We start from the raw sequence: 22,735 nt of genomic DNA, 5'->3' as shown, positions 1-22,735 counted from the left end.
CTCAGCAGTGCTGGGGGGATGGCTGGCCTGGATGGCCTCAGAGGGCTTTTCCAGCCTAATGGAGTCCTTGAAAGAGTCTGGAATCTCAGCCGGCTGCGGGTAAACAGGCTGAGGGAGAAATGCCCCGGGAGGGTGGCTGGGCTGGCAGCTCCTGCAGCCAAAGGCTCCAGCTGATTCCGGTGTGTAGGGCAGGGAAAAGGGAACAGCTGAGCACCCCATGCCATGAGGACACAACAGCCTGCAACAGGATGAAATTCTGCCCTGGCACAGGGCTGGGAGCAGCTGGGACAGTGGGAGGTGTCCCTGCCCATGGTTTGGGGTGGAACTGGGTGGGCTTTAAGGTCCCTTCTAACCCAAATCATTCCATGGGTTCTGTGACAGCCTCTGATAAAGCACGGCTGGAGGACCAAGGGCAGGAAAGGAGGTCACTGATGGGATCTGGAGTGTGCCAGGGATGTGGCTGGATCCTGCACGGGACAGGGGGGATGTGCTCTGTGGCAGGATGAGGGCTCTGCCAGCCACAGCCGTTCCCGTGCAGCCACCAAGGAATGCTGCAGCCAGGACTCTGGGAAGAGTGAGGAGACAAGGGTGGAACAGTGAGAGATTTACCGACAGAGGTGGAGCAGGATCTGCCCTGCCAGGGACAGCCAGGCTGCAAGACAGCCCGCGCTGGGGGATAAGGGACAAGAGGTGACCAGTTTAACCTAAAGGAACCAAAACCTGAAGGATCTGCCCTGTCCCCAGCAGGACAGCCAGACTGAGATGAGCTGCTGCCCAGAGCACCTGGCTGGGGGAGCTGGGGAGCAGAGGGACAGCAGAGCTGTGTGACAGCCTCCCAGCCCGGGAGTGCCCTGCCTGACAGCGCCCCGGCTCTGCTCCAGGCCAGGTGCCAGGGGGAGCAGGGTCCCAGCTGGCAGGAGTTACCGGTGTTGGAAGAAGCCCTCCAGCGCCTTGCAGACGGCGAAACGCTCGGGGGGGGTCAGCAGGTGCTCCAGCTGCTGGGTGAACGTCCTTCCCTGGATCTTGATGCTAGAGGGGAGAATCTCTGCCACCCACTGCAGGGAGGTGAGGGCCGAGGAGCTGCTCGGGGACTCGGCAGAGTCAGAGTCTGCAAAATAAATATTCCATCTTTCCTTGGCTTCTTCCAGGGCAGGGCAGCAGTTTGAGGGCCACTGGCTGTGTGCTTTGGAGGAGGTCAGGCTGGATGGGGCTGGGAACAACCTGGTCTGGTGGAAGGTATCCCTGCCCAAGCTGAGGGGTGAAATGAGATCATCTTTAAGGTCCCTTGCAATCCAAACCATTCCAATCCAAACCATTCCAGGCTGCTGGGGCTCTGCACAGCAGGGAGCTGCTGGGGTTGGTCTGAGAGCACCTGCAAACGAGTTGGGGCACCCCAGGGCTCCTAACGTGGGGCTGGGGGGAGTCCAGAGCTGCTCCAGAGGGAACAGCGCCCAACAGCACAGGGACCCTCCACAGGGCTTGGGGACCATGCCCTGCACGGGCACCCTGCCCTGCCCCAGCCACGGGGAGCTGTCAGAGCCACGGATCCTGCAGCAGGATAACCATCCTGCACAGCCCCAGCAGGATAACCATCCTGCACGGCTCAGCCCCAGCCACGGGGAGCTGTCACAGCCACGGATCCTACAGCAGGATAACCATCCTGCTCGGCTCAGCCCCAGCCATGGATCCTGCAGCAGGATAACCATCCTGCACGGCTCAGCCCCAGCCATGGGGAGCTGTCAGAGCCACGGATCCTGCAGCAGGATAACCATCCTGCACGGCTCAGCCCCAGTCAGAGGGAGCTATCAGCAGCCACGGATCCCTGCAGCAGGATAACCATCCTGCATGGCTCAGCCCCAGCAGGATAACCATCCTGCACGGCTCAGCCCACAGGATAACCATCCTGCACGGCTCAGCCCCAGCAGGATAACCATCCTGCACGGCTCAGCCCCAGCAGGATAACCATCCTGCACGGCTCAGCCCCAGCAGGATAACCATCCTGCACGGCTCCGGGGAGCACGGCGTTGGGTTACTGCAGACAAGGACACGGCACACACTGCACAGGAAGGACACTCAGGGACAGCCAGGACAGCCACGCAGCAGGATGAGCCCTCCTGGAGAGCGGCCAAGGCTGGGATCCAGCCTGATCCCACAAAGCAAGGGGCCACGTGCCCCGGGGAGAGGAGCATCCCCCAGGCAGCGAGTTAAACCTGCTCAGCCCGTGGAGGTGCCAGCAATTCCCTCCCGCAGCAGGAACTGGGGAGCTGGGGGGGCTTGCTGCTCTGCAGACCCTCCCCCCTGCACTCTTACCGCTGGAGAAGCTGACGATGCCCTCTTCCACCACCAAGGTGGGCATGGCCCCGCTGCCCTGCAGCATCGACACCACCTTGTCGTGGGAGCAGTTCCTGCAGGCACAGAGAGCCTGGTCAGAGCTGCTCCAGCTCCAGGCCGCGGGGAGCACACACAGCTGGCAGCTGCCTTGGAAAAGCCTCCTGGTGGTGCTCAGAGCCAGAGGGGTTTGGGCCCCACTGCGACTCCCTGGATTCTCTCCATCTCTGCTGCACAGGGAGGAGCCCCCGAGGGAGAGCCTGGGTCCTGCCCCACGGGTGGGCAAAGGGAATCACCGTGGGGATGCCTGTGGCCACCCTGAGCAGTGCCACGGCACAGGAAGGCAGAGTTAAGCTACACCCAGACCCAGAAAACGGTTTTTCCTTTAAATAACACAGCGCTGCAGGTCTGTCCTCGCCTGTCCTAATTCTGCGTGAAAAGAAAACGCAAGGTGAACACAAAGTGTAATTTTGTAGGTGAAAAAATCTCGGGATGCCCTTGGAGAAGGGTATGGGCCAGGCGGGGACAATGCCTGCCAAAAGCAGGGCTCGGAGGACAATCCTCAACCCGGTCTCTTTCTCCTGGCAGTGCTGCATCAGCCAGCAGTTCGCTGGATCAGCTGAAACGGGAGAACCTGAGCCCTGACAGGAGCAGCGTCGCTTTAACCTTTAAATATTCATCGCTCTCTCTTGTCCTGCAGCCTCCTCTAGCCCTTTGCTCTTGGTTTTTATGCAGAAAGACACGGCCGAGGACACAGCGCTGGGGAGGGGCACGAGTCCCTCTGGTGCCATTGCTCTGGTGCACAAACAGCACACAGGATTAACTTCTGGCATTCCCACCCGGCTTTGAGCTTGTGACCCCGTTGTGGGAGTGATCCCTGGGCTGGATGGGGCTCTGCTGCTCTCCAGAGCAGAGCCTCGGGTGTTTAACACACACAGACTAACTCAGCGTGCCTGAAACTGGGGACTGGGGCTGGGCTGCAGTCAGAGCCCAGGCTACGTGAACTGTCCTGCACAGAGAGCTCAGAGGAGGAACGGGGGGGAGAAAATGCTCCCCTCAGAGCCAGGTTTTGCACAGCAGCGCTAAAGGAGCTGTCCCCAGCTGTCCCCTCAGGGCAAACCCCTGTGCACGGCAGCAGGTGGGGACCAGGGCCAGCAGCTCCCGTTCCCCTGGCCCAAGAGCGGCCACAGCCCCTGCCCCCGGCCCTGGGTGCCCTGCACAGCTCCTACCTCATGTCCAGGCCGTTGAGGAACAGGATCCTGTCTCCAGCTTTGAGGGCAGCCTTCTCGGCCGGGCTCCCTGAAGGCACAAAGGGGCTCCAGCTGCAGCGCCTCTGCCTGGGGTGGGGCTCCAGGGACACCCCCAGGCAGGGCACCCCCTGCACCCGGCCCATCGGGGTGGGCTGGGGCCGCTCACCCAGCTGGGTGCAGCGCCCAGCCCGCACTGGGAGCACTGGTGGCATCTCTGGATGGCCACGGAACACATTCCCCACTCCTCCCACAAGGAGAGCGTAAAGCCAACCCGAATTTACGAAGATGCTCGTTGTCCCGCTGGAACAACTCCACCACCGAGCCTCGGGAAAGCCCCCTTTGCTCCTGTCTAGCAGACAGCACTTGGCATGTCAGTTCAGAGCGGGGACGAGCCCGTGATGCCCCAGTCTCTGCTCTTACCTGGCAGGACAGACTCGATCCACACCGGGGCGTGGCCGCGGAGCGTGAAGCCAAAGCTCCTGTTGCCTTTATAAACTCGCACGGTTCTGGGGTGAGAAAGGCAAGCAGGATGTCAGAGTACAAGAACCAGCTCTTGTTTCCCTCCCCAGCCCCTCCACGACCCTGTTAGCCCTGGTTCTCCTGAGTGCTCGAGTCCCCAACGCTCCCAAGGCCCCTTTGGTACCAAAGTGTCTTTCAAATGTGGTTTGAAAGTGGAATGTGGGATAAATATATGGATTTCAAGAATAAATATATGGATTTCAAGAATAAATATATGGATTTCAAGAATAAATATATGGATTTCAAGAATAAATATATGGATTTCAAGAATAAATATATGGATTTCAAGAATAAATATATGGATTTCAAGAATAAATATATGGATTTCAAGAATAAATATATGTATAAAAGCTGAAAATCATCTGTTTCAACCCCCCACGGCAGAGAGTTGGAATTGGATGATCTTTAAGGGCTCCTCCAACCCAAAGCAGTGATTCTTCATCACAGAGAATTACAGAGACAGCGTGGTTCAGGGAGCAAAGGTCTCGTCGGCTGATGAGACAGGAATTAAATTCCTCTAGGAAATTTTGGAAGGAGCATTAGGAAAACTCCCTGCTGGGAGGCTGATTGGAGCTGGGAGCTGCTCCTGCAGGGGCCTGGGGGAAGGCAGCGTTACTGAGATCACTTCCCCAGCAGGATCCTGCTCCGGCAGGGAGGGAGCTGGGCTGGGAGCGCATTTTGGACAAGTCCCGGGGAAGATCAGCCTGGCAGGAAGGCGGGCAGGAGCCCGGGTCCCCCTGCTCTCCTGCTGCCTGGGTCGGGCAGGGTCTGCAGCGGCAGCTCCCGCCCTCGGGGCGCTGCGGTCTGACCATCTGGGCACAGGCAGGGAAGTGGGTTAATCCCCGTGCTCCGGGGATTGTTCTGCCTTCCTCCCACAGCCTGGCACCCAGACACCTGCTGGGGCACGGCAGAGCCAGGCACCGACTCGAATCAGGGAATCTTAGGGTGGGAAAACACCTTTCGGGTTATGAAACCCACCTGCAAGCCAGCAGCACCCCGTGCTCACCCCTGAGCCATGGCCTCGAGTGCCATATTCCCCATTTCCTCACCGCTTCCAGGATGGGCACTCCACCACTGCCCCGTGACAACCCTTGACGTGAAGGAATTTTCCCTGACATCCAAACTAAACCTCCCCCGCTGCAACTTGAGGCCATTTCCTCTCCTCCTGTCACTTGTCACCTGGGCAAAGAGACCAACCCCAACCTGGCTCCATCCTCCTTTCAGCCTGCTCTGTGCCCCGAGTCCTGCTGGCACAGCTGGGCACCCCGAACCCTCCTGGCACAGCCCAGCATCCCGAGCCCTCCTGGCACAGCCGGGCACCCCACCCAGCGAGGAGCAGACATCCCCTCCCAGCCTGCAAGAGCCACCCCAGCTCCTCACGCAGCTCACGCAGCCAGCCCCGCGGAGCTGAGGGGACACAGAGGCTGCCCCGGAGCGGGGACAAGGGGCACAAAGCTGCCCAGCCTTCCAGAGGCAGAGATCTTGGCTCTTGCCCGTCCCCGGAGAGCCGCGCCCCGAGCTCCCCTCCCGCTGCATCCCCTCCAGCCCAGCCGAGCGGTACCTGCGGGCAGCCCCCGAGGCCACATTGCTGCTGACCAGCGAGGTGGCCTTGCGCAGGCTCCTGCTGAGCTCCTCGTGGCTGCGGGGCACGGAGCTGGCGCGGGTGGACACGAGCAGCCGCTCCTGCTGGTCCTCGCTGCGGCTGCGGCGCAGGCGGCTGCCGTGCTCGCTCTTGGAGCGGCACAGCTTGCTGATGAGGCTCTGCGACACCACCTCGTCGAAGCGCTGCCGGTGCTTCTTGGGGATGAAGATCCTGCGGAGAGCAGGCGGGGGAGGAGAGTGAGGAGCGGGCAGCGAGCGGCCGCGGCTCAGAGCTGAGGATCCGGCCGTGCCTGGGGGAGAAAGGTCTGAACTCCTCGTGTGAGCTTGGCCTCGCTCCTCGCAGGGTGAGAATGCCGGGGCTGGGGACACCGGGGCTGCTGGGGACACCGGGGCTGCTGGGGACACCGGGGGTGCTGGGGACACCGGGGGTGCTGGGGACACCGGGGCTGCTGGGGACACCGGGTGTTATGTTTGGTTTTTCGAGCCAGGTCTAATAAGCTCTCAAAACCAACATAATACACCCAAGATAGCTCGGCTTCCCTTGGAGGCGTAAAATGAGCAGGATGGCTTCTGCTGCAGTGTTGGAAACAAAAATGTTTAATAAAAGGCAAAATAACAAACAGAAAAAGCCCGGCCAGGTGCAGCAAGTCTGTGCCCCTGGTAAAACACCTCACGAGAGCGATTAACTGCTTTGTTCTCTTCTTTTCTACTAGGCGGGACTTTTTGGCTCCTGTCCAATTAGCTGTCCTTAAGCTTGAGGTGAAGTTCCCTGGCTCCTATGAGGTGGCTTTTCACCTCATCGAGGCAGGGAAACTTCTGGGCTCTCTTTTTTGGGGTACAAAGGATAGTTCTTTCACTCTGTCCATAGGAGGCACATTCCTACAGCCAGGGGTGCTGGGGACACCGAGGGGGCTGAGGACACCAGGGGTGCTGGGGACACCGAGGACCCCACCTGCATCTCTTCCCCCATCCCATGCAGAGCTCAGCTGCAGCAATGATGCTGGAACCTTCCTCCAGACCCGCTTCTTCTGCTACCCCCAAAATGCTGCCCCCCATCTCCTGCCCCGGACTCTGCTCTTCTGGGCTCCGGCCCTGAATATTCCCACATTCCAGCTCCCTCCACAGCCAGGCAGGAGCCCCGTGCCCCCTGGGAGATGACGGTGCTGCAGGGACGGGCACGGCGATGCCGCAGGCAAGGGGACAGCCCCGGAACTCGCTCTGTTTGGGGTCACCTCCCCTCGGCCTGGTAGGAACAGCCAAGGGACCTTTGTGCCCCTGCAAGGACCCCCGGGACACTCAGAGGACGCACAGCAGGATCCCAGGAGGGAGCACCTGGGCCGGGGTGAGCTCCACAACCCCGGCAGACACTTTATCCTCTCCTTTTCCTTCTGCCTCGACCAGCCAGAGCCCGACACCTGCTCACCCTCCCTGCCCTCCGCTCGCACATTTCGGGGCTCCTGGAGGAGCTGGCATCTCCGAGCGTTTCTATAGCAACTCCTGCAGCTGCGGCTCCTTTACACAAAACCATCTCGGCAGGTTCGGCGGCTTCGTTAGCGCCCGGCACCTCGCGGGGTGTGAGCGGGGCCGGGGTTAGCACAGCCCCAGGGGTGCGAGCGCACCCCCGGCTGCCTGGGGAGCGGAGCAGGAACTGGGCCAGACCAGAGCCACGGGACCCAGAGAAGCTGCTCCGAGGGTGGCACCAGCGGGACACAGCTGGGGCTGGCCCCACAGGGCTCCCTCGAGCAGCTTCACCAAGGGAACACAAAATCCTGGGTGGAGGCAGAGGAGGAGAGGCTTCAAATCCCAAATCTGCCGGGACCAGGCCATCTCCATTTCCCCCGGCCAAAGGCAGAACTCAGAACAAGAGCTGGTGCAGGAGAAAGCAGACCACAAGCCCCCCGAGGCTGGCAGCTGCTCACGCAGAGCATCTGGTGACAATTCAAAACAAGTAACACATTGCAAGTGATTAAGCAGCAACTAGAAAAGAGGGAATTTTTGCTAATAAATAGTTCACCCTGTAGCACAGGGAAGGATGTGTGTCCCCCAAGCCTCTGCCCCGGGCTGGGCACCCACCAGGGAGAAGTCCGGGTTCCTCACAGGCAAAATGAGCACAATCCCATTTAATTGGCCAAATTGCATCTGCTTGTTCTAGCAGAGCTGTCCCACTTTGCACGAGCCTCTGCTTCAGCACTGGGCTGAGGAGCTCAGCCCTGGCCCAGGACCTGGCACTGGCACTGCCCCGGGACTGGCTCAGAGCTGGGGCACAGCAGGGCCCAGGCAGGAGAGACCTGACTGACTGCTGCAAACGATGCCACCAAAGCAGGCAAAACCCTTTCCGTGGCTGTTCCTGCAGGGTCGCCATCCCACAGGACGAGCCTGCCTTTGCCCACTGCCACGGCACCCAGGAGCAGCACCCAGCTGGGCCTTCCCAATCCCAGCAAATCCCACCGGGGTTCACAGAGCATGGATGGGCCCACCCTGCCTGTGGAGGTCAAGCAGGGGCAGGTGGTACAGTGCCTTCTGCTTCCTCCTCGTCCTCCTCGGGTGCTCCAGGCCAGCCCCAGCTGTGTTTCCTGTTGGAGAGGGGATGGCAAAGGCACCCCCATCCCCGAGCCCTGTGCCCGCTCCCATGCCCGGTGCTGCTGAGCCCCAGGGCACCAGCCCTCCTCTGCAGCAGCTCCTGCACTCATCTGGGAGAGCTCAGTCTGCTCGAAGGCATGGATGTGAATTCAGGGCGTTTTCCAGGCCAGGAAAAGTCCCAGATGCTCCAGGCTGCTTTACCGTCACCCCACCCCCAAAGCAGCCCAGCCAGGGTGGTGGCAGAGTGCCACCGTGCCCGTCCCCTGCCCTCAGCTCCTGCTCGGGGCTCCCTTTGGGGTGTCTGGCACCTCTCAGCCTGTGCCACACTCCCGCTGCACAGCTGCCAGGTGTGTCCCCCAGCTCTGCACGGACAGTCCCTGCAGCCCACCCTCGAGGGAGCTGCCTGCCCCGCTCCCAGCCAGCCCCCTGTCCTGCGGGGAGCACGTAGCTGCCCCAGCCAGTGCCACCCGGGGTGGCGATGCTGGGGCTCAGCGGGACAGGCCGTGTCCCCTGGGAGGGCAGCAGGGCCGGCTGCAGCCTGGCCGGGGCCGGTGGAGCTGCCGCAAGTTCGCTCAGCCAGGGGAGCGAGGGACACCGAGCCTCGCTCCGTCACACCCCCAGCCCCACGCCCTCGTCCCCCCGGGCTGGCCTGGAGACAAAGCGGCCCCAGACAGGCTCTCCCCACCGCTCCCACCCCCGCTGCCCACCCCAGCCTCGCCCGACTCCCGCAGCAGCCGGTGCCGGTGGCAGGGCTGTCCCGGGGACACAGCGGGGTCCCCAGAGCCCCCGGAGGCAGCCGAGCCATCCCGGGGACGCCCGTGGGGCAGGAGGCTCTGCCAGCCCCTGTCCGGGCGGGCACCCGCGGGGCAGCGGGGCAGGGACACGTACCGAAAATGCCGGGAGAAACTCCGGTCCTTTCCCATTTGTCGGCGTGCGGCGGGAACAAAAGGGAGATGCTTCAGATCCTCATGCGGCTGAGCCTCGGGCTCGGCTCACGCCCACGGTGCCGGCCGGTGCCGCCCCGCGAGTGGCACCCCCGCCGTGCCCGGGCACCGCGGCCAGACCGGCCCCAGCTCCGGCAGCTGCCCCGGGCCGGCTCCGCCGCGGGAGCTGCCAGCCCCGGGGGCAGCTTCAGCATCGGCCGGGAGCCCCCGCTGGCCCCTGCTGGGCTCCTCTGCCCGGCTCTGCCCGGCTCTGCCCGGCTCTGCCCGGCTCTGCCCCGGCTCTGCCCGGCTCTGCCCGGCTCTGCCCCGCTCTGCTCCGCTCTGCCCGGCTCTGCCCTGGCTCTGCCCGGCTCTGCCCTGGCTCTGCCCCGGCTCTGCCCCGGCTCTGCCCGGCTCTTCCCGGCTCTGCCCTGGCTCTGCCCGGCTCTGCCCCGGCTCTGCCCTGGCTCTGCCCGGCTCTGCCCTGGCTCTGCCCCGGCTCTGCCCGGCTCTGCCCCGGCTCTGCTCGGCTCTGCCCGGCTCTGCGATTTCCAGCCGGAGCGGGCTCGGCGCTCCTCAGAAAGGAGGGCACGGCTCGGCGCCCATCTCCGGGGGGATGCCTCCCCGGCGCTAATTAGTTGAGTTCTCAAGTGCTTGTGTTTAAATTACGTGCTGCAGGAAGGGGTGAGGAAGCTTAAAGGCAAACGGCGCCAGGGGTGCGGGTTTGGGGCGGGGAGCAGGAGCAGGAGCAGAGTCACGGGCCCAAACCCTCACATGGAGCATCCTCTACCCCCAGGGTAACCCAGCAGTGCCTTTCGGTAGGAATAAAAGGGAAAACCCTTCTTTAATTTAAATAACGCCATCTTTAAGCACATCCCTGGCGTTTGATGAAGAGGATGTGAGGCTTCCCAGAGCTGCCAACATCACACACAATCCCCAGGCAGCAGCAAAGGAAGGAGAAATGAAAAATGCACGGTTTGGCCCCAAAACAACCAGCAAAGACCTGACCTTGAGTTTGTCAGTTGCGCGGAAAAACACGTCCCGGAGTGGATTAAAACACTGAGCTACGCTTGGATTATGTCCGAACTGGGCTGTGGAAACCACTACCGGTCCTGAAAACCCTGCTGGTCCGGCCAGATGCTAAAATCCGGGAGAGAAAACTCTTGCGGGCTTCACCCCCAGAACAGGAATTCTGCCCATGAGCCCCAAATTCCCAAACCTCATCCACCGTGTGCGTGGGACGGGGGCGCAGCCCCGGGGGATGCGGAGCCCCCAGCCCCTCGTGCAGGAGCAGCACTCGCTGCAGCCCGGAGCTGGGATTCCATTCCCGTTCTCCCCGGGCAGGGAGGCTCCACAATCGGGCTGCAGGTGCTCCAGGTGGGACCATTGTCACCAGTCACCGGCAGCGGAGGGGCTTTTCCGCCCGGGAGGGCAGGCAGGCTGGCAGGCAGGGGGCTGGGAGCCCCTCACAGCCCTTTCCCGGCCACCCTGCTCGTCCCCGGGGACCGCCCAGACCCTCCGGCAGCTCCTGGAGAGAGGCACACCCTCCTGACACATCCCTGCCCCAGCTCGATCCATCAGAGTGCCCCGGAGCAAACGCACACCCCGTGCCTGCCTGGGGGTCCCCATCCCCATCAGCACTCCAGGGTGCCCTCAGCTGTCCCAAATCACTGTCCCTGTGTCCCAAACCACGCTGTGCACCACGACCTGCCGGCTTTGTCCTTGCCCTGGCAGGGACAGGCGGCCCCACAGCTCCGGGGACACGGAGACCTTCAAAGAGACCCCCGGAAAGGCTTTTCCCGCAGCTCCAGGCTGCTGCCCCCGTGTTCTTTAGGACACTGGAAAACTCATGCGAAGTAACCGCTTCCCAAAAGGAGAGTTGTGACTGCAGCGGGGTGCAGGCGGGCCGGGCTGATCCCATCTGCATCCCAGCCGGAGTTTGATTCGCCAAAGGAATTTAATCTCCTATCAGGAGATTTCCCACCGAGGCATTTTGGTCATGACCTATTTGAACTCCGCCAATAAAAAAGGAACTCGCTCCCAATTGTCTCGCTGCTGACACGTTTTGTTCCCTGCCTGCCCTAATTCCCCTCTTTTTTGGGCAGCTGAGCATATGCTGGGCCATCAGATTAGGGATTTTTTTTTTAATGGAAGCGAACAAGAGCTGCTTTTCCTCCATTACCGTCCTGTGTCCCAGGTGGCTTTCCAGTGGGAACGAAGGGACCGCGGACAGGAGGACAGTGTCCACGTCAGCGCCAGGGGCTCGGGGGGCCTCTCATGCTCCATCCACATCCGAAAGAGCCGGGAGCTCCCCCCAGCCCTGGAGAAGCGGGTGCGTGGAGGGGGTCGAGGAGCAGGGAAGCAGCACAATCCACAATATTTAAATCCTAATGGCTGAATTGAAATTTCTGATCCGGGGCCGCTCACAGATGGCTGCAGCAGTTTAATACGGGAGCACGCCAGGCAGTTTTATTGCCGTGAAAAACAAGCGGAGACGAATAGATTGTGTTGGGAGCGGCATTAACGCGGGCTCGGGGGAATTTCTGCCGCGGCAAGGGAGCCCCGATGGGCAGCGGCTCCCGCTGTGCCGCGATCAGGGCTGGGAGCGGAACAGCCCAGCCCAGACCAGCCCAGCCCGGCACGGCCCCCTCGGTTTATCCCGGGAGCGAAACCAAAGCGGTGAAGAACAAACCGCCCCAAAGCGTCCTACCCTCAGCCCTGAAGCGCAACACGGCTCACGGGAGAGCCAGACACCATCCCACAGTCCAAACAGAGCCAGAGCTTCCCCCTGAGGACGCAGCCGGGGCAAGCAGCACGCACGCCCTCATGCCAGGGGTGACAGGACACCGGCTGCGTGGCTGCTGCTGTCCCCAGCCCTGCGGCTGGGAAATTCAGGTATTTCCCCCCAGCTCCGCTGCAAACAGAGGTGTTTAACCTACCCGGGGCTGCCAGGGGCTGCGCATCCCTGGCACGGCACCACCGGGAAAACACCGCTGCCAGGGGACACGGTGCCCGGGACGTGGGGCTGAGCCTGTGCACAGCCCTGCGGGACACCGAGGGCATCCCCCGCGTCCCGCCGGGCTCCGAGGGTGGTTCCTGCCCCCGGAGCCCAGGGGTGGGCTGCGGGCGCTGCCGGAGAGCCCCGGGTGCGGAGCCGCAGCTCTGCCCTGCTCTGAAACCGGCTCAGAAACCGGAGCAGCGCCGCGGGACGTGACCCCCCGAGACCGCGGCCGGCCCAGAAGAACCCATCCCGGCCCAGCCCGAGCGGGCACAGGGTGCCGGGGAGCCGAGGGGACGAACTGTCGCAGGTGATGGCGCGACCCGAAGCAGAGCCTCCCCTCCCGGCGGACCCCTCGAGCGGAGCAGCTCCGAGGCCACACGGGCGCTAAGAGTTAATTAACTTCCCGCACACCTTTTCGCGGTGCCAGGGGCTGCCGCGTTCCGAACGAGCCCGACTGAAAGCCGTTCCCCTCGGTCCCAGCGAAGGCGCGCTGTTACTCACCCGAGACAGCTCATCTTCCCCCCTGGCAGGCGGATTTCAGCATCCTCGGGCACAGCTCCAGCTGCGCGCTTTGCCCGCACACATCAGCCATATGGGCAGGGGCTGCGAGCGGGGAGGACCCGGCACAGCACGTGCATTATCCCCGCTGTCCGCGGCCGAGCAGATGAGGGGGGGAAAAAAATGTCAGCAAATTAAAATCTGCGGGAGCTTAATTCTGGGCAAATGGGATGAAATCCATTGGAGATAAAAAGAAAGGGGGGGAAAAAAATCCAATAGTGGCAAAGGCCGGCTCGAGGGCAGAGGAGATGCGGCTGCAGCCCCGGGAGGATCCGTGAGCCCGGTCGGGTCTGGGGTTCCGCTGAGCCGCAGCACTTCGCAGGGAGCCGCAAAGCCCGGGGGGAGCCCGGGGGGGACAGCAGGGGAGGGGACAGCAGGGGACAGCGGCCAGCAGCAACGGCGCACAAATAAATAGAGCCGGTGCAGAGGGAAGATCCAATCAGGCCGGCGCGAGGGTCAGTGGGAGACGGGGACGCAGCGGCGCCTGGCCCTGCGTGACAGGGGACACACGGGCACACGCGGCCCGCCACCACCGCCTGCCCGTGCCAGGGCTCAGCCGCCTGCCCGGGGCACGGCACCCATCGGCCTGGCGTCCATCCCATCCTGGCCGCTGGCACGGCCGCCCTGGGGGGAAGAGGCCGATGCCACCCCCCGAGGGCTCCTCTCCCCCTGCGCGGTGTGCGGGGCTGTCCCTGCCTCGGCTGGAAACAGCCCCTGCAGAGCTGGCACAGCCTCACAGGGATGCACGAGGGGTACCCCCGAGTCCCCCCGGGATGATCCCACGGGACAAACCCTAGGACACTCTCCGGGTCAGCTCTGATGGGCTCTTCTGCCCAGACTGCGCCCCATCAGTGCCCGGGGTGGCTGCCCCGTGCCCCAGGACAGCAGGACGGGCACAGCAGCACCCCCACACCCCACCCACCCCAGAGCCAGCACTGGAACAGGGACACCCCTGCACGAGCCCCCCCAAGGCCCTCCCAGCCCCGGGGCTGCTTCAGGCCACAGAGCCCAGAGCCCTCCTGGGTCACAGACAGGCTGAACGGGCTGGAACCACCCGAGGAACTGCCAGCACCCTGAACCCAGAGCTCCTGGAGCTGCTCACGGCCTGCAGTGACAGCGAAAGCAGGGACAGCCCTTGCTGGGCAGGAAAGGCATCGGAGAGAGCCGGGATCAGCAGCTGGGATCAGGCACTGGCACTGCCCCCAGCACCCTCAGCTGGGAAACCCGGTCTGCAGGGCACCTTTTTCATTTATTTTCTTGACTCCATTTCATTAAGATTAGACGCTAAATCTTTCCCTGAGCTAAATATTTCATTTCCATTAAACCCAGATTAGCTGCCAGATCCACGGCGCCCCTCGGCCCAGCCCCGGCGTTAACCTTTCACACGGGGGCAGGGGGCAGTCAGGGGGTTTGGCCCTGTTTTGGGGAGCCACAACGTGGTGCTGCCCCTGGCATCACAGGCTGGGCATGGGGCGAGCTTGGGATGGCAGCGCCGGGCCCAGCCACGCTCTCCTCACTGACACAGGGACATCCTGGGGGAACCTGCTGTGCCCCCCACAGAGGGGCTTGGGTCCGGAAAAAGATTTGGACACTTACTGAAATCCCCTCTGTGAGGGGAAGTAATCCTGTATAATTCCCCGGGGATGATGGCAAAGGGGATATCCGAGGCATCTGAGGCATTTTCACGGATCTTGCCGGGGGAAAGAATTCTCCTGAACTGTGAGTGGTGGGGGCTTATTTTGTGATTAGTTTGGGGCCATGGTTCAGGCCTGGCTCGGTGCCATCCATCCCTCCCCCAGCCCCAGCTGCTGGCAGTCAGCTCCCTCCGGAATGCTCGGTGGGGACGGGACAGGCTGGACACGGGCACCCGGGCAAGGTGACTGCGGGCACCCTCTGCAGCCTGGCCCTGCAGGGCTCTGTGCCCGCTGTCCCCGGGTGTGCAGGGCTCTGGGGGGACCCAGAGCAGCCACAGCACAGCAGGGGGACACTGCGTGGCCCGGGCCCCGAGCCACCCCCACCCTGCCGCCGTGGGTCACAGCAGAGACCCCGCGCGGGGAGGTTGTTATGGAAACTGTAATATCTTACAATTCCTCTGATTAAAGCAGCGACGGGAAAGCTGGGCCCGGAGCGAGGCCAGATGGAGACCTGATTCCCTAATGGCCATGGTCTCAGCCTGGCTGTAATCCCACCACATGTCCCTGGGCCAGCCCCAGCTCCGGCCTCGCCGCCACATCGGCTGCCGTGGCACCAGGGCTCCAGAGGTGCCGGGGACCCCGAGCCCCAGCAGAGCACTGCCAGGGCACCCCGGGATGAGCGGCCACTCCCTGGCACCCCGGGCAGCCCACGGCCCCCGCAGAGACCCCCCAGCCCCCCACTGCCAGAGCTGCTGGCAGCGCTGGCCAAGCCCTCGCCCGCACCAGTTCTCACCCTGCAGAACTCAGATTATTTTCTGGCCAGGCTTCTGGAGAATCTCCAGTGGCTCTGCAGCTAATCCCCTCTCCCTTCCACATCACAGCCAAGAATGGGAGCCACATCCCCTGCTGCAGGGAGAGGCACTGGGTGCAGGCCCCCCACACACCCTGGGCAGGAGGGCACCGGGGTTCTGGGCTGAGACTCCACCAAGCTGGGCTCAGCTGTCCCTTGGAAAGATGGCTGGCATCTTCCCTGCAGGATCCTCACAATCCCTTCCCTGCAGGATCCTCCCAGTCCATTCCCTGCAGGATCTTCTCAATCCCTTCCCTGCAGGATCCTCCTAACCCTTCCTGCAGGATCCTCCTAACCCTTCTTGCAGGATCCTCCCAGTCCCTTCCTGCAGGATCGTCACAGTTTCTTTCCTGCAGGATCCTCCTAACACTTCCTGCAGAATCCTCCGAGTTTCTTCCCTGCAGACCCTCTCAATCTCTTCCCTGCAGGATCCTCCCAGTCCATTCCCTGCAGGACCCTCCTAGCCCTTCCTGCAGGATCCTCCCAGTCCATTCCCTGCAGGATCCTCCCAATCCCTTCCCCCCAGGACCCTCCCAGCCCTCCCAGCCCAGCCCCGCTCCCCGGCAGCAGCAGCGGGCTCAGGAAGCCGCGGTTTGGCGGCCCCAGGGCAGCGTGGAGGTGCCCCTGGTACCTGATGCTGTCGATGAGGGGCTGGTGGGACTCCTGGGTGAGCAGCGAGCTCAGGGCACGGGCCAGGCACTCCACCCTCCTCTCGGCCGCGTACTGCTTCAGCACGGAGAACAGCTCCTCCTTCAGCTGCCGCTGCTCCCCCAGGATGGCATCCACCTGCAGCGTGGCACAGGGAGCAGAGCAGAGGGGCACTGAGCAGGAGGGCGTGGAACCATGGCAGGGGCACCGCCACACGGGAAATGTGTCCCACTCCCCGCCCAGCCCGCCTGGGAGCCAGGCAGGGAGCAGAGGGACGCTGCGGAGGTGAGCCCGTCACACAGCCCCGCTCTGCTCCCACACCTGGCCCTGCCACTGCTGCGCCAGAGCAGCGGCGTGACCCCAAACTCCGCAGCTGGGATGGGATCGGGCTGGAGTCTGCCTGGCAGAGGATGCTGCAATGGGCTCCTGGAGCTGTTTGAGCTTTGTGCTCCACGCATCACCCCCGATCTCTCTGGGCAGCTCCATCCTGCCCTTAGCCCCGGGAAGCTGCTGGGGATGGGGAGGCAGAACACGAATGTGAGTGCCAGCCCAGGAATCAGCGCTGCCAGCTCCCTGCCACGGCCCATCCTCTCCAGCTAGGACAGGCAGAGTAATTGGCTAATTACCATCGAGCCAATTACCCTGCATGGCACCCTGCTTATTCACCTCCTCCACACCGGGGGCTGCCCCTGTCCCTGGGCAGCGGGAGCTGGTTCCTCCCCTGCACCTCTCGAGCGGGATGCAGGGGCTCCCTGCGACGCCTCTCGGTGCCTGTGCGTGCTGGGATTTCCTGCGAGGTGATGCTTTGTGCTGAGGGAGGGGAGAGGAGCCCCTCACCCTTCCCCGGGCACTGGGGGACCGCGCAGGGCTCCGTGTGCACCCCTGTGCTGGCACTGCCAGGGAGCCACCAGCGTCGCCTGCCGGGGGAAGGGGAAGAGCCTTTTTTCCAGGTGTTGTCCCACTTGGCAGCTCCCCAAGGAGGGTGGCACGGGCACCAGGACCCCGGCAGAGCCCCCCGGTGCCGCTGGCTCTGTGCAGGCACTGCGGGGCTCCTGGCAGAGGCAGCACTTCAAGGTTACCAAATCTGGGGCAGCCACAGCAGCAGGGTCCCCTGGGCTGGCTCGTGAGCACGGGCCCCGGGTCCAGCACAGACTGCGCTGTTCCTGGCGGGAGGGATCCCAGAGGGCTGCTGCGGAATTTCTGCCTGGGCCGGGCTGGGATTGCAGGGCTTGGCGGGTGGGAATCGCAGAAACACAAATCGTTCCAGCTGGAAGAGACCTCCCGGATCCTCGAGTCCAAGCTGTGCCTGATGCCCACCTTCTCCCCAGCCCAGAGCCCTGAGTGCCACTCCTTGGACACCTCCAGGGATGGGGGCTCCACCACCACGGGGGTGCTGCCAGCCCTCACGCGGTCCCCGGCGTGTCCCTGAGCACACAGGGGACGAGAGAAGACACCGCCCCGGAGCTGAGACCGTGAGCAGCTCCCTGGTGATGCCCCCAGGATGCGGGGCACTGGCACAGCCCTGCCCCGGTGCCACTGACACGGACACCACTGTCTGCCGGCCAGGCCGTTCACCTGGGGCTCCAGCGGACCGAGGAGGCTGGGAAAAGGTGACCCGTGGGCAGGGTGGGTGAAACACAAACCACCAGCACCCTGCGACCTTGCAGCCCGGGCAGCAGCACCCGGGTGCTCACAGCGCCAGCAGCACCGACCAGAGCCGGGGTGCCGGGAAGAGCAGGGGGTGGAACACCCCGCTGGGTTCAGTATTTCCTACATCACAGAGAAACCGAAGCCACTTCAAACATCTGCGCTGTGAATTCCCTCTGGAGAGCCTTCTGCCAGCTCAGCTGCGCTCCAGCGGCTCTGCCTTCCTGCTCCTGCCCACGCTGCTGGGGCTGTCCCTGCTGCTTTGTGGGGCCGGGCAGGGAGGGGACAGAGCGCTGATGGGGTGCTCACCACCACGGCAGCCTTGCTCTGCTCTCCTGTGATCATCCAGGAATGTTTTACTCGGCTCAGTGTGACTCCAGAGACTGAGGCAGCCCGGAACAAACACCCCTCCTCGTTAATCTCCTGTAATCAGCAGGTATCTGGTTCCCACGCCCATGAATCCAAACCTCAGAGGGTGTTGGTGAATCTTTAATGGAGAAGCTGACTGAGGGGATTCGCCTGATACCCACAAATCTCTTTATGGATGTCTTGTTCCTTTATTAACTCGGGATCAAAAAAAAAGCCCTACCAGCCTGGTTATTTTCATAACAGCATTTTAAAAGGCTACTTTGAAATGGAAATTAGAAAGATTGAAAAAAACAACTGTGATCAAATTTATAATTAGCACAGGGCGAGATGTGTGGTAATATACCCACTAGGAAGCTTTCGGGAGCACAATGAAGATGTAATCGCACTGATGTTTTCCCTTTTGCAACAAAATAAGAACTAAGATGTCTGCAGGGTGACAGGCTCAGACTTTGAGGGGACATCCAGGCACAGAGCAGAGCAGCATCTGCCCTGTGGGTCTCTCCACGCTCTTGTAGAGCAAGGGAACAAGAGCTTGGGGACACCCCCAGGGGCTCCCCAAGCCCTTTGCAGCACCCATCTGTTCTCCCAGGCAGTCACCAGCCCCTTCTCTCAGGTGCTCACGCCCCAAATCTGCACCCCAGCCCGGTGACCAAGCCGGGAGCGTTCCCCCTCCGCGTGCCAGGGCTGGAGGTGGCATTCTCCAACCGAGGGGGTGCCCAGCGCCCTGACCCCTTACCCCACACCCCGGCCTCACCTTCCTGCTGAACTCCTGCGCCTTCTGCCTCCTGTCCCGGTGCGCGGAGCCGGCGCTGGGCCCGGGGTCCCCGGCGGTGTCCCCAGCGCTGTCGCTGGCAATGTCCCCAGCAGTGTCCCCAGCGGTGTCCCCAGCAGTGTCCCCAGAAGTGTCCCCAGCGGTGTCCCCGGCAGTGTCCCCGCACTGCGGCCGCAGCAGCGCCAGGCGCAGGGGCCGCCCGCGGCACGACCCCACCAGCGCGGCCGCCTCCTCCGGCAGCGCCACGGGCGTCCCGTCCACCTGCAGCAGGAAATCGCCCGGCTGCAGCCCGCAGGCCGCGGCGGGCGAGCCGGGGCTCACGCTGGCCACGCGCGGGGGGCTCTCGCTCGCCAGCTCGAAGCCGAAGCGTCCCCGCGGCCCGGGGGGGATGCTGGCGTGCCGCAGCCGCGACACCACGCCGATGCTCGGGGGCACGTTGGAGCAGCGCCGGGCCAGCCCCAGCAGCGCCCGGCAGCCCAGCGAGGACACGGGCTGGCCCTCGATCTCCAGCACTTCGTCCCCCGGGCGCAGCCCCGCCAGCGCCGCGCTGCTGCCCTCCTGCACCCACAGGATGTAGCACGGGCCGGAGCCGCTTATCCGGAACCCGAAGGACTCGGGCCAGCCCTGGTTGGTTGCCGGCATGGCTGCGACTGGAAAAGAAGGAGGAAAAACGGGAGTTGGGGTGGCTTTTCCATCCTTAGGGGTCGTTGCTGCAGATGCCGTGCGGAGCCCGCCGGGTGGGGGGGTTACAGTATGTGCTGTGTCCCCCTCACCACGGGAAGAAACACCCCAAGAGCCTGGATTTCCTCTAGATTTCCTTTAAATAACAGCTTTTTCTATATCCTTGGCTGCTGGCGGTGCCACTGAGGAGGCCACGTTGGCTGGGGAGGTTGGGGCCACAGTGGCACTCAGATGTGACCTGGCACAGCCCTGGTCTCACCTGGTCCCACCTGCCCCCTTCCCCAGGAGCCTCATTGGCATCTCCTTGTATTTATTTGCCTATCAAAACGATTAGTTCATTACTCTGGCTCGTTACATCAATGCACAGATGATCCAAGGGCTTAAAACAGCTTGATTTTATCCAGCCCTCCTCAACACTCAGTATTTTAGCTGTTTGCTACTAGAAAATTACTGTAAATTAGAATTCGCCAGAGCCTCTCAGCACAGGATCATTTCTCTGTGCCCTCTCAGTCCCGTCATGAGCTGTCCTGACAGCAGCATCCCGAAATGGCAGGGTGAGGGTTTTCAGCAGGAATTGTTCGTGGTTCACGTGGAGGGTTTGGACTGGCTCCACGGATGCTCAAGGAGACATCGGGCACTCAGCCCTGAACATCTGCAGGAGCCGCGTTTGCCCGAGGTGAACCCGGCCAGCTGATGGGCACAGTGCACTCGGGCGCCCTTTCCAAGCTGTGCTGTCCAGATGACCTCGCCATGGTCCCCTCCAGCCTCCCTTTCTGTGGCTCTGTGATGTGTGAGTGCCTGCACTGCCCTCTGACACGAAAATAATTCACACGGGGTTTTCCTCTGTGGTTGATCTCAGCTTTTTACCCCCGTGTTTCTTCCATCTGTGTCACTGAGCACACATTCGGCACTTACAAAAATGAAACCCAGGCACTTTCACCTGGGCAAATCATCTTACAGAGCCTGTGAGACTCAGAGGGGAAGGGCTGCGGGCGAAGCTCGGGGCAAGCCTGGCAGCAGCGCGGTGAAACCCATCTGTGACCAAACCCCATCCCCGGGGCTGCTGAGCCCGAGTTTGAGAGCTGCAGCCCCGTGAGCCCTGGGACGGTCCCGGCGCTGCTGCTCCGGCTGCGCTCCAGGGAGAGCCGGGCAGACCAGCGGGAGCTGCCCCCTCCACCCTCGGCTCCAGCACTTACAGAAGTCCGCGGCCATGCGGGCACGCCGGGGGCTCTCAGCGGCGGCAGCTTTGTCCCACCGAGGGCTCGGAGCTCTCCTGGCTCTCCTCCGTCACCCCCAGAAGCGCTTCCCGTGCACCCGCAGGGCTCCTGGGAGCATCCTCCCGGCTCCCCGTGCTCGCTGCAGCCCGCGGGCCGGTCCGGGGCGGGTGGCACCGGGACAGAGCGGCCCGGGGGTGGCTGTCCCTTCCCGGCCTTCTGACGGGAGCCCCGCGCCCTTCCAGCGGCTCCAGCTCGGCGCCACACACGCACTGAGGTCTTTCTGGCCCTTCCCTCTCCTAATTAACTCGATTTCCACGGCACAGAGCAGCGCGGGCAGACTAATTGCCGTGCTCGTCCCGGCTGAGCCCGGTGCTGACCTGAGCCTGCGGATCTGGGGGGAATTAGGAGCTGGAAGGAGGGAAAACAGATTAGCGCCCGTGGAGGGAAATCCTTCAGCCGCAGGACAAATGGGGAGCGACAGCGCCGTGCGGAGCGGCGGGACAGCGCCGGGGACCCCGGGCGAGCTCCGGCACGGCTGAGTGACACGCCGGGCTTTGGGGACCACAACCCACACCCGGTTTGCTGCAGCGATTTGGGGGCCGAGGGCTTGGGGGCTCACCAGGAGAGCTGTCCCCAGCCAGGCTGCTCCGCGGGGTCCCGGCAGGGGGGAGCAGCCGAGCGTTGGGCCACAGAGCCCCCCGCGCTGGCAGCCGCTGTCCCTTAAGCCGCTGTTTCTGATTTTCTCCTCGGCTTCCTCGGCACTGGGGGATGCCAGGGCTTAGCACGCTAAGAGGGTTTAGGGAATTACCCGTCCTGCTGCGGCACCAGCGGGAGGGGCGCCTGCATCTCTCCTGGACCACGCCGTGATCGGCCCCTCCCCGGCTCCGGCACGGGCCGGGCTGCCGGCGGCGATGGATGGGCTGGGAAAACCTCCCGGGACAGCTGGCACAGCTGGCACGGGGCTGGGCACGGCCTGGGCAAGGAGAGCTGCGGGGCTTTCCTCCTGCTCGGGCTCTCGGTGGTCATGTCACCGCTTCGGGGGATTGAAACCCGCTGCTTCTTCCTCCTCCTCCTGCTCCTCCTGCTCTCTGCAGCTCCTTTCTGGCAGGTTCTCCTGCACGAATCTCCTTCTGAGCAGCACTCCCGGGGCTTTGGGGCATCTGTCCCCCTGTGCTGACACTGGCACACACACAGCTCCTACAAACTCGGGCATCTCTGTTACCACTCCCTGCCCAAACAGTCAAAACTGCAATTAATTCCCTTTTGTTGTTGTTGATGTTCAGCCAGTGAGGTCATTGCTTCTTTTCTCTCCATTTTTAACTGACTTGAGCACTTTAAACACTGACAGCGAATTTTAATCCCTGAAAGAGCTGACCTCTGGGATCTCGAGTGAATGGATGTGGCTTCCATTAAGACCTTCTGCCAGGCTTTGACCAGATGAGGCTCTCTAAGTGATTTTCGCAGCGCTTGGACTGAATGAGCTCCATCCCTCTGAGCCCCAGCCTGTGTCCAGCTGGCTGCTGGCTGCCTGTCCTTGAGCACAGCCCGTGAGGGCACCGGGAGTGGGCAGCTCCCCTGCCAGTCCCGGTGTGCTGGCCCTGGCTGCAGCTCCTGGCCTGGCTGTGCCCAGGGCCCATGGCACACGCAGCCCCTGCCTGTCCCCCACAAACAAACCCCCTCGTGCCCACCCCAGCCCCTTCTGTGCCGCCAGCCTGGCCAGGTGACATCCAGTGACCCAAGCCAAGCTATTTCTGCCCCTGCAGAAATTCTGCTGTCTCAGTAGGATGGGGGGAAATGGCTTTTCCTCTCCATCCCCCATCAGGACCCAAGTGCCTGGTGCTGCACTCCAGGCCAGCCGTGCCCCGGGAATATTCTGGCTGCTTTTCTCCCTCTCATGTCCCGTGTGGTGCACTGGGCTTGCCAAGGGAAAAAAGAGATTCTTCCTGAAACTCAAGCTCCTCTGCTGCCTCCCACCAAGACGATTCATCTCCTCTTTGGCCGAAGCATCCCTGCGAGGCTTACCTGCGCTGTGGGAGCTCCAGCCAGCGGCACAGCGGCCCCGGGAGCTGGGCGCACCATGCCAGCGGTTTGGGAGCCTTTGGAGCGGGGGCGCGGCTGCCACCGGAGGAGCTTCTCTGGCAAGTTCCAGGCAGGCC

General features: G+C 63.0%; 1 protein-coding gene across 1 annotated transcript in view; it reads right to left on the bottom strand.

Annotated features, from left to right (window-relative positions):
• The window catches only part of LOC119707121 (delphilin-like), a 25,788-nt gene extending 4,749 nt beyond the window's left edge, over window positions 1-21,039 (bottom strand). The window contains exons 1-9 of the mRNA XM_038151656.1: window positions 20,559-21,039; window positions 18,664-19,331; window positions 15,877-16,031; window positions 5,659-5,910; window positions 3,999-4,084; window positions 3,558-3,627; window positions 2,311-2,405; window positions 925-1,108; window positions 614-669 (exon numbers count right to left, since the gene is read on the bottom strand). Of these exons, the coding sequence (XP_038007584.1) occupies window positions 614-669; window positions 925-1,108; window positions 2,311-2,405; window positions 3,558-3,627; window positions 3,999-4,084; window positions 5,659-5,910; window positions 15,877-16,031; window positions 18,664-19,331; window positions 20,559-20,574 (1,582 nt within the window). The 5' untranslated portion in view covers window positions 20,575-21,039. The remainder of the gene's footprint in view (window positions 1-613; window positions 670-924; window positions 1,109-2,310; window positions 2,406-3,557; window positions 3,628-3,998; window positions 4,085-5,658; window positions 5,911-15,876; window positions 16,032-18,663; window positions 19,332-20,558) is intronic.
• Between the last annotated feature and the right edge of the window lie 1,696 nt (window positions 21,040-22,735).

Source organism: Motacilla alba, chromosome 14, assembly GCF_015832195.1.
Source record: "Motacilla alba alba isolate MOTALB_02 chromosome 14, Motacilla_alba_V1.0_pri, whole genome shotgun sequence".
Classification (NCBI taxonomy): Eukaryota; Metazoa; Chordata; class Aves; order Passeriformes; family Motacillidae; genus Motacilla; species Motacilla alba.
This window is presented reverse-complemented; position numbering and strand designations above follow the sequence as displayed.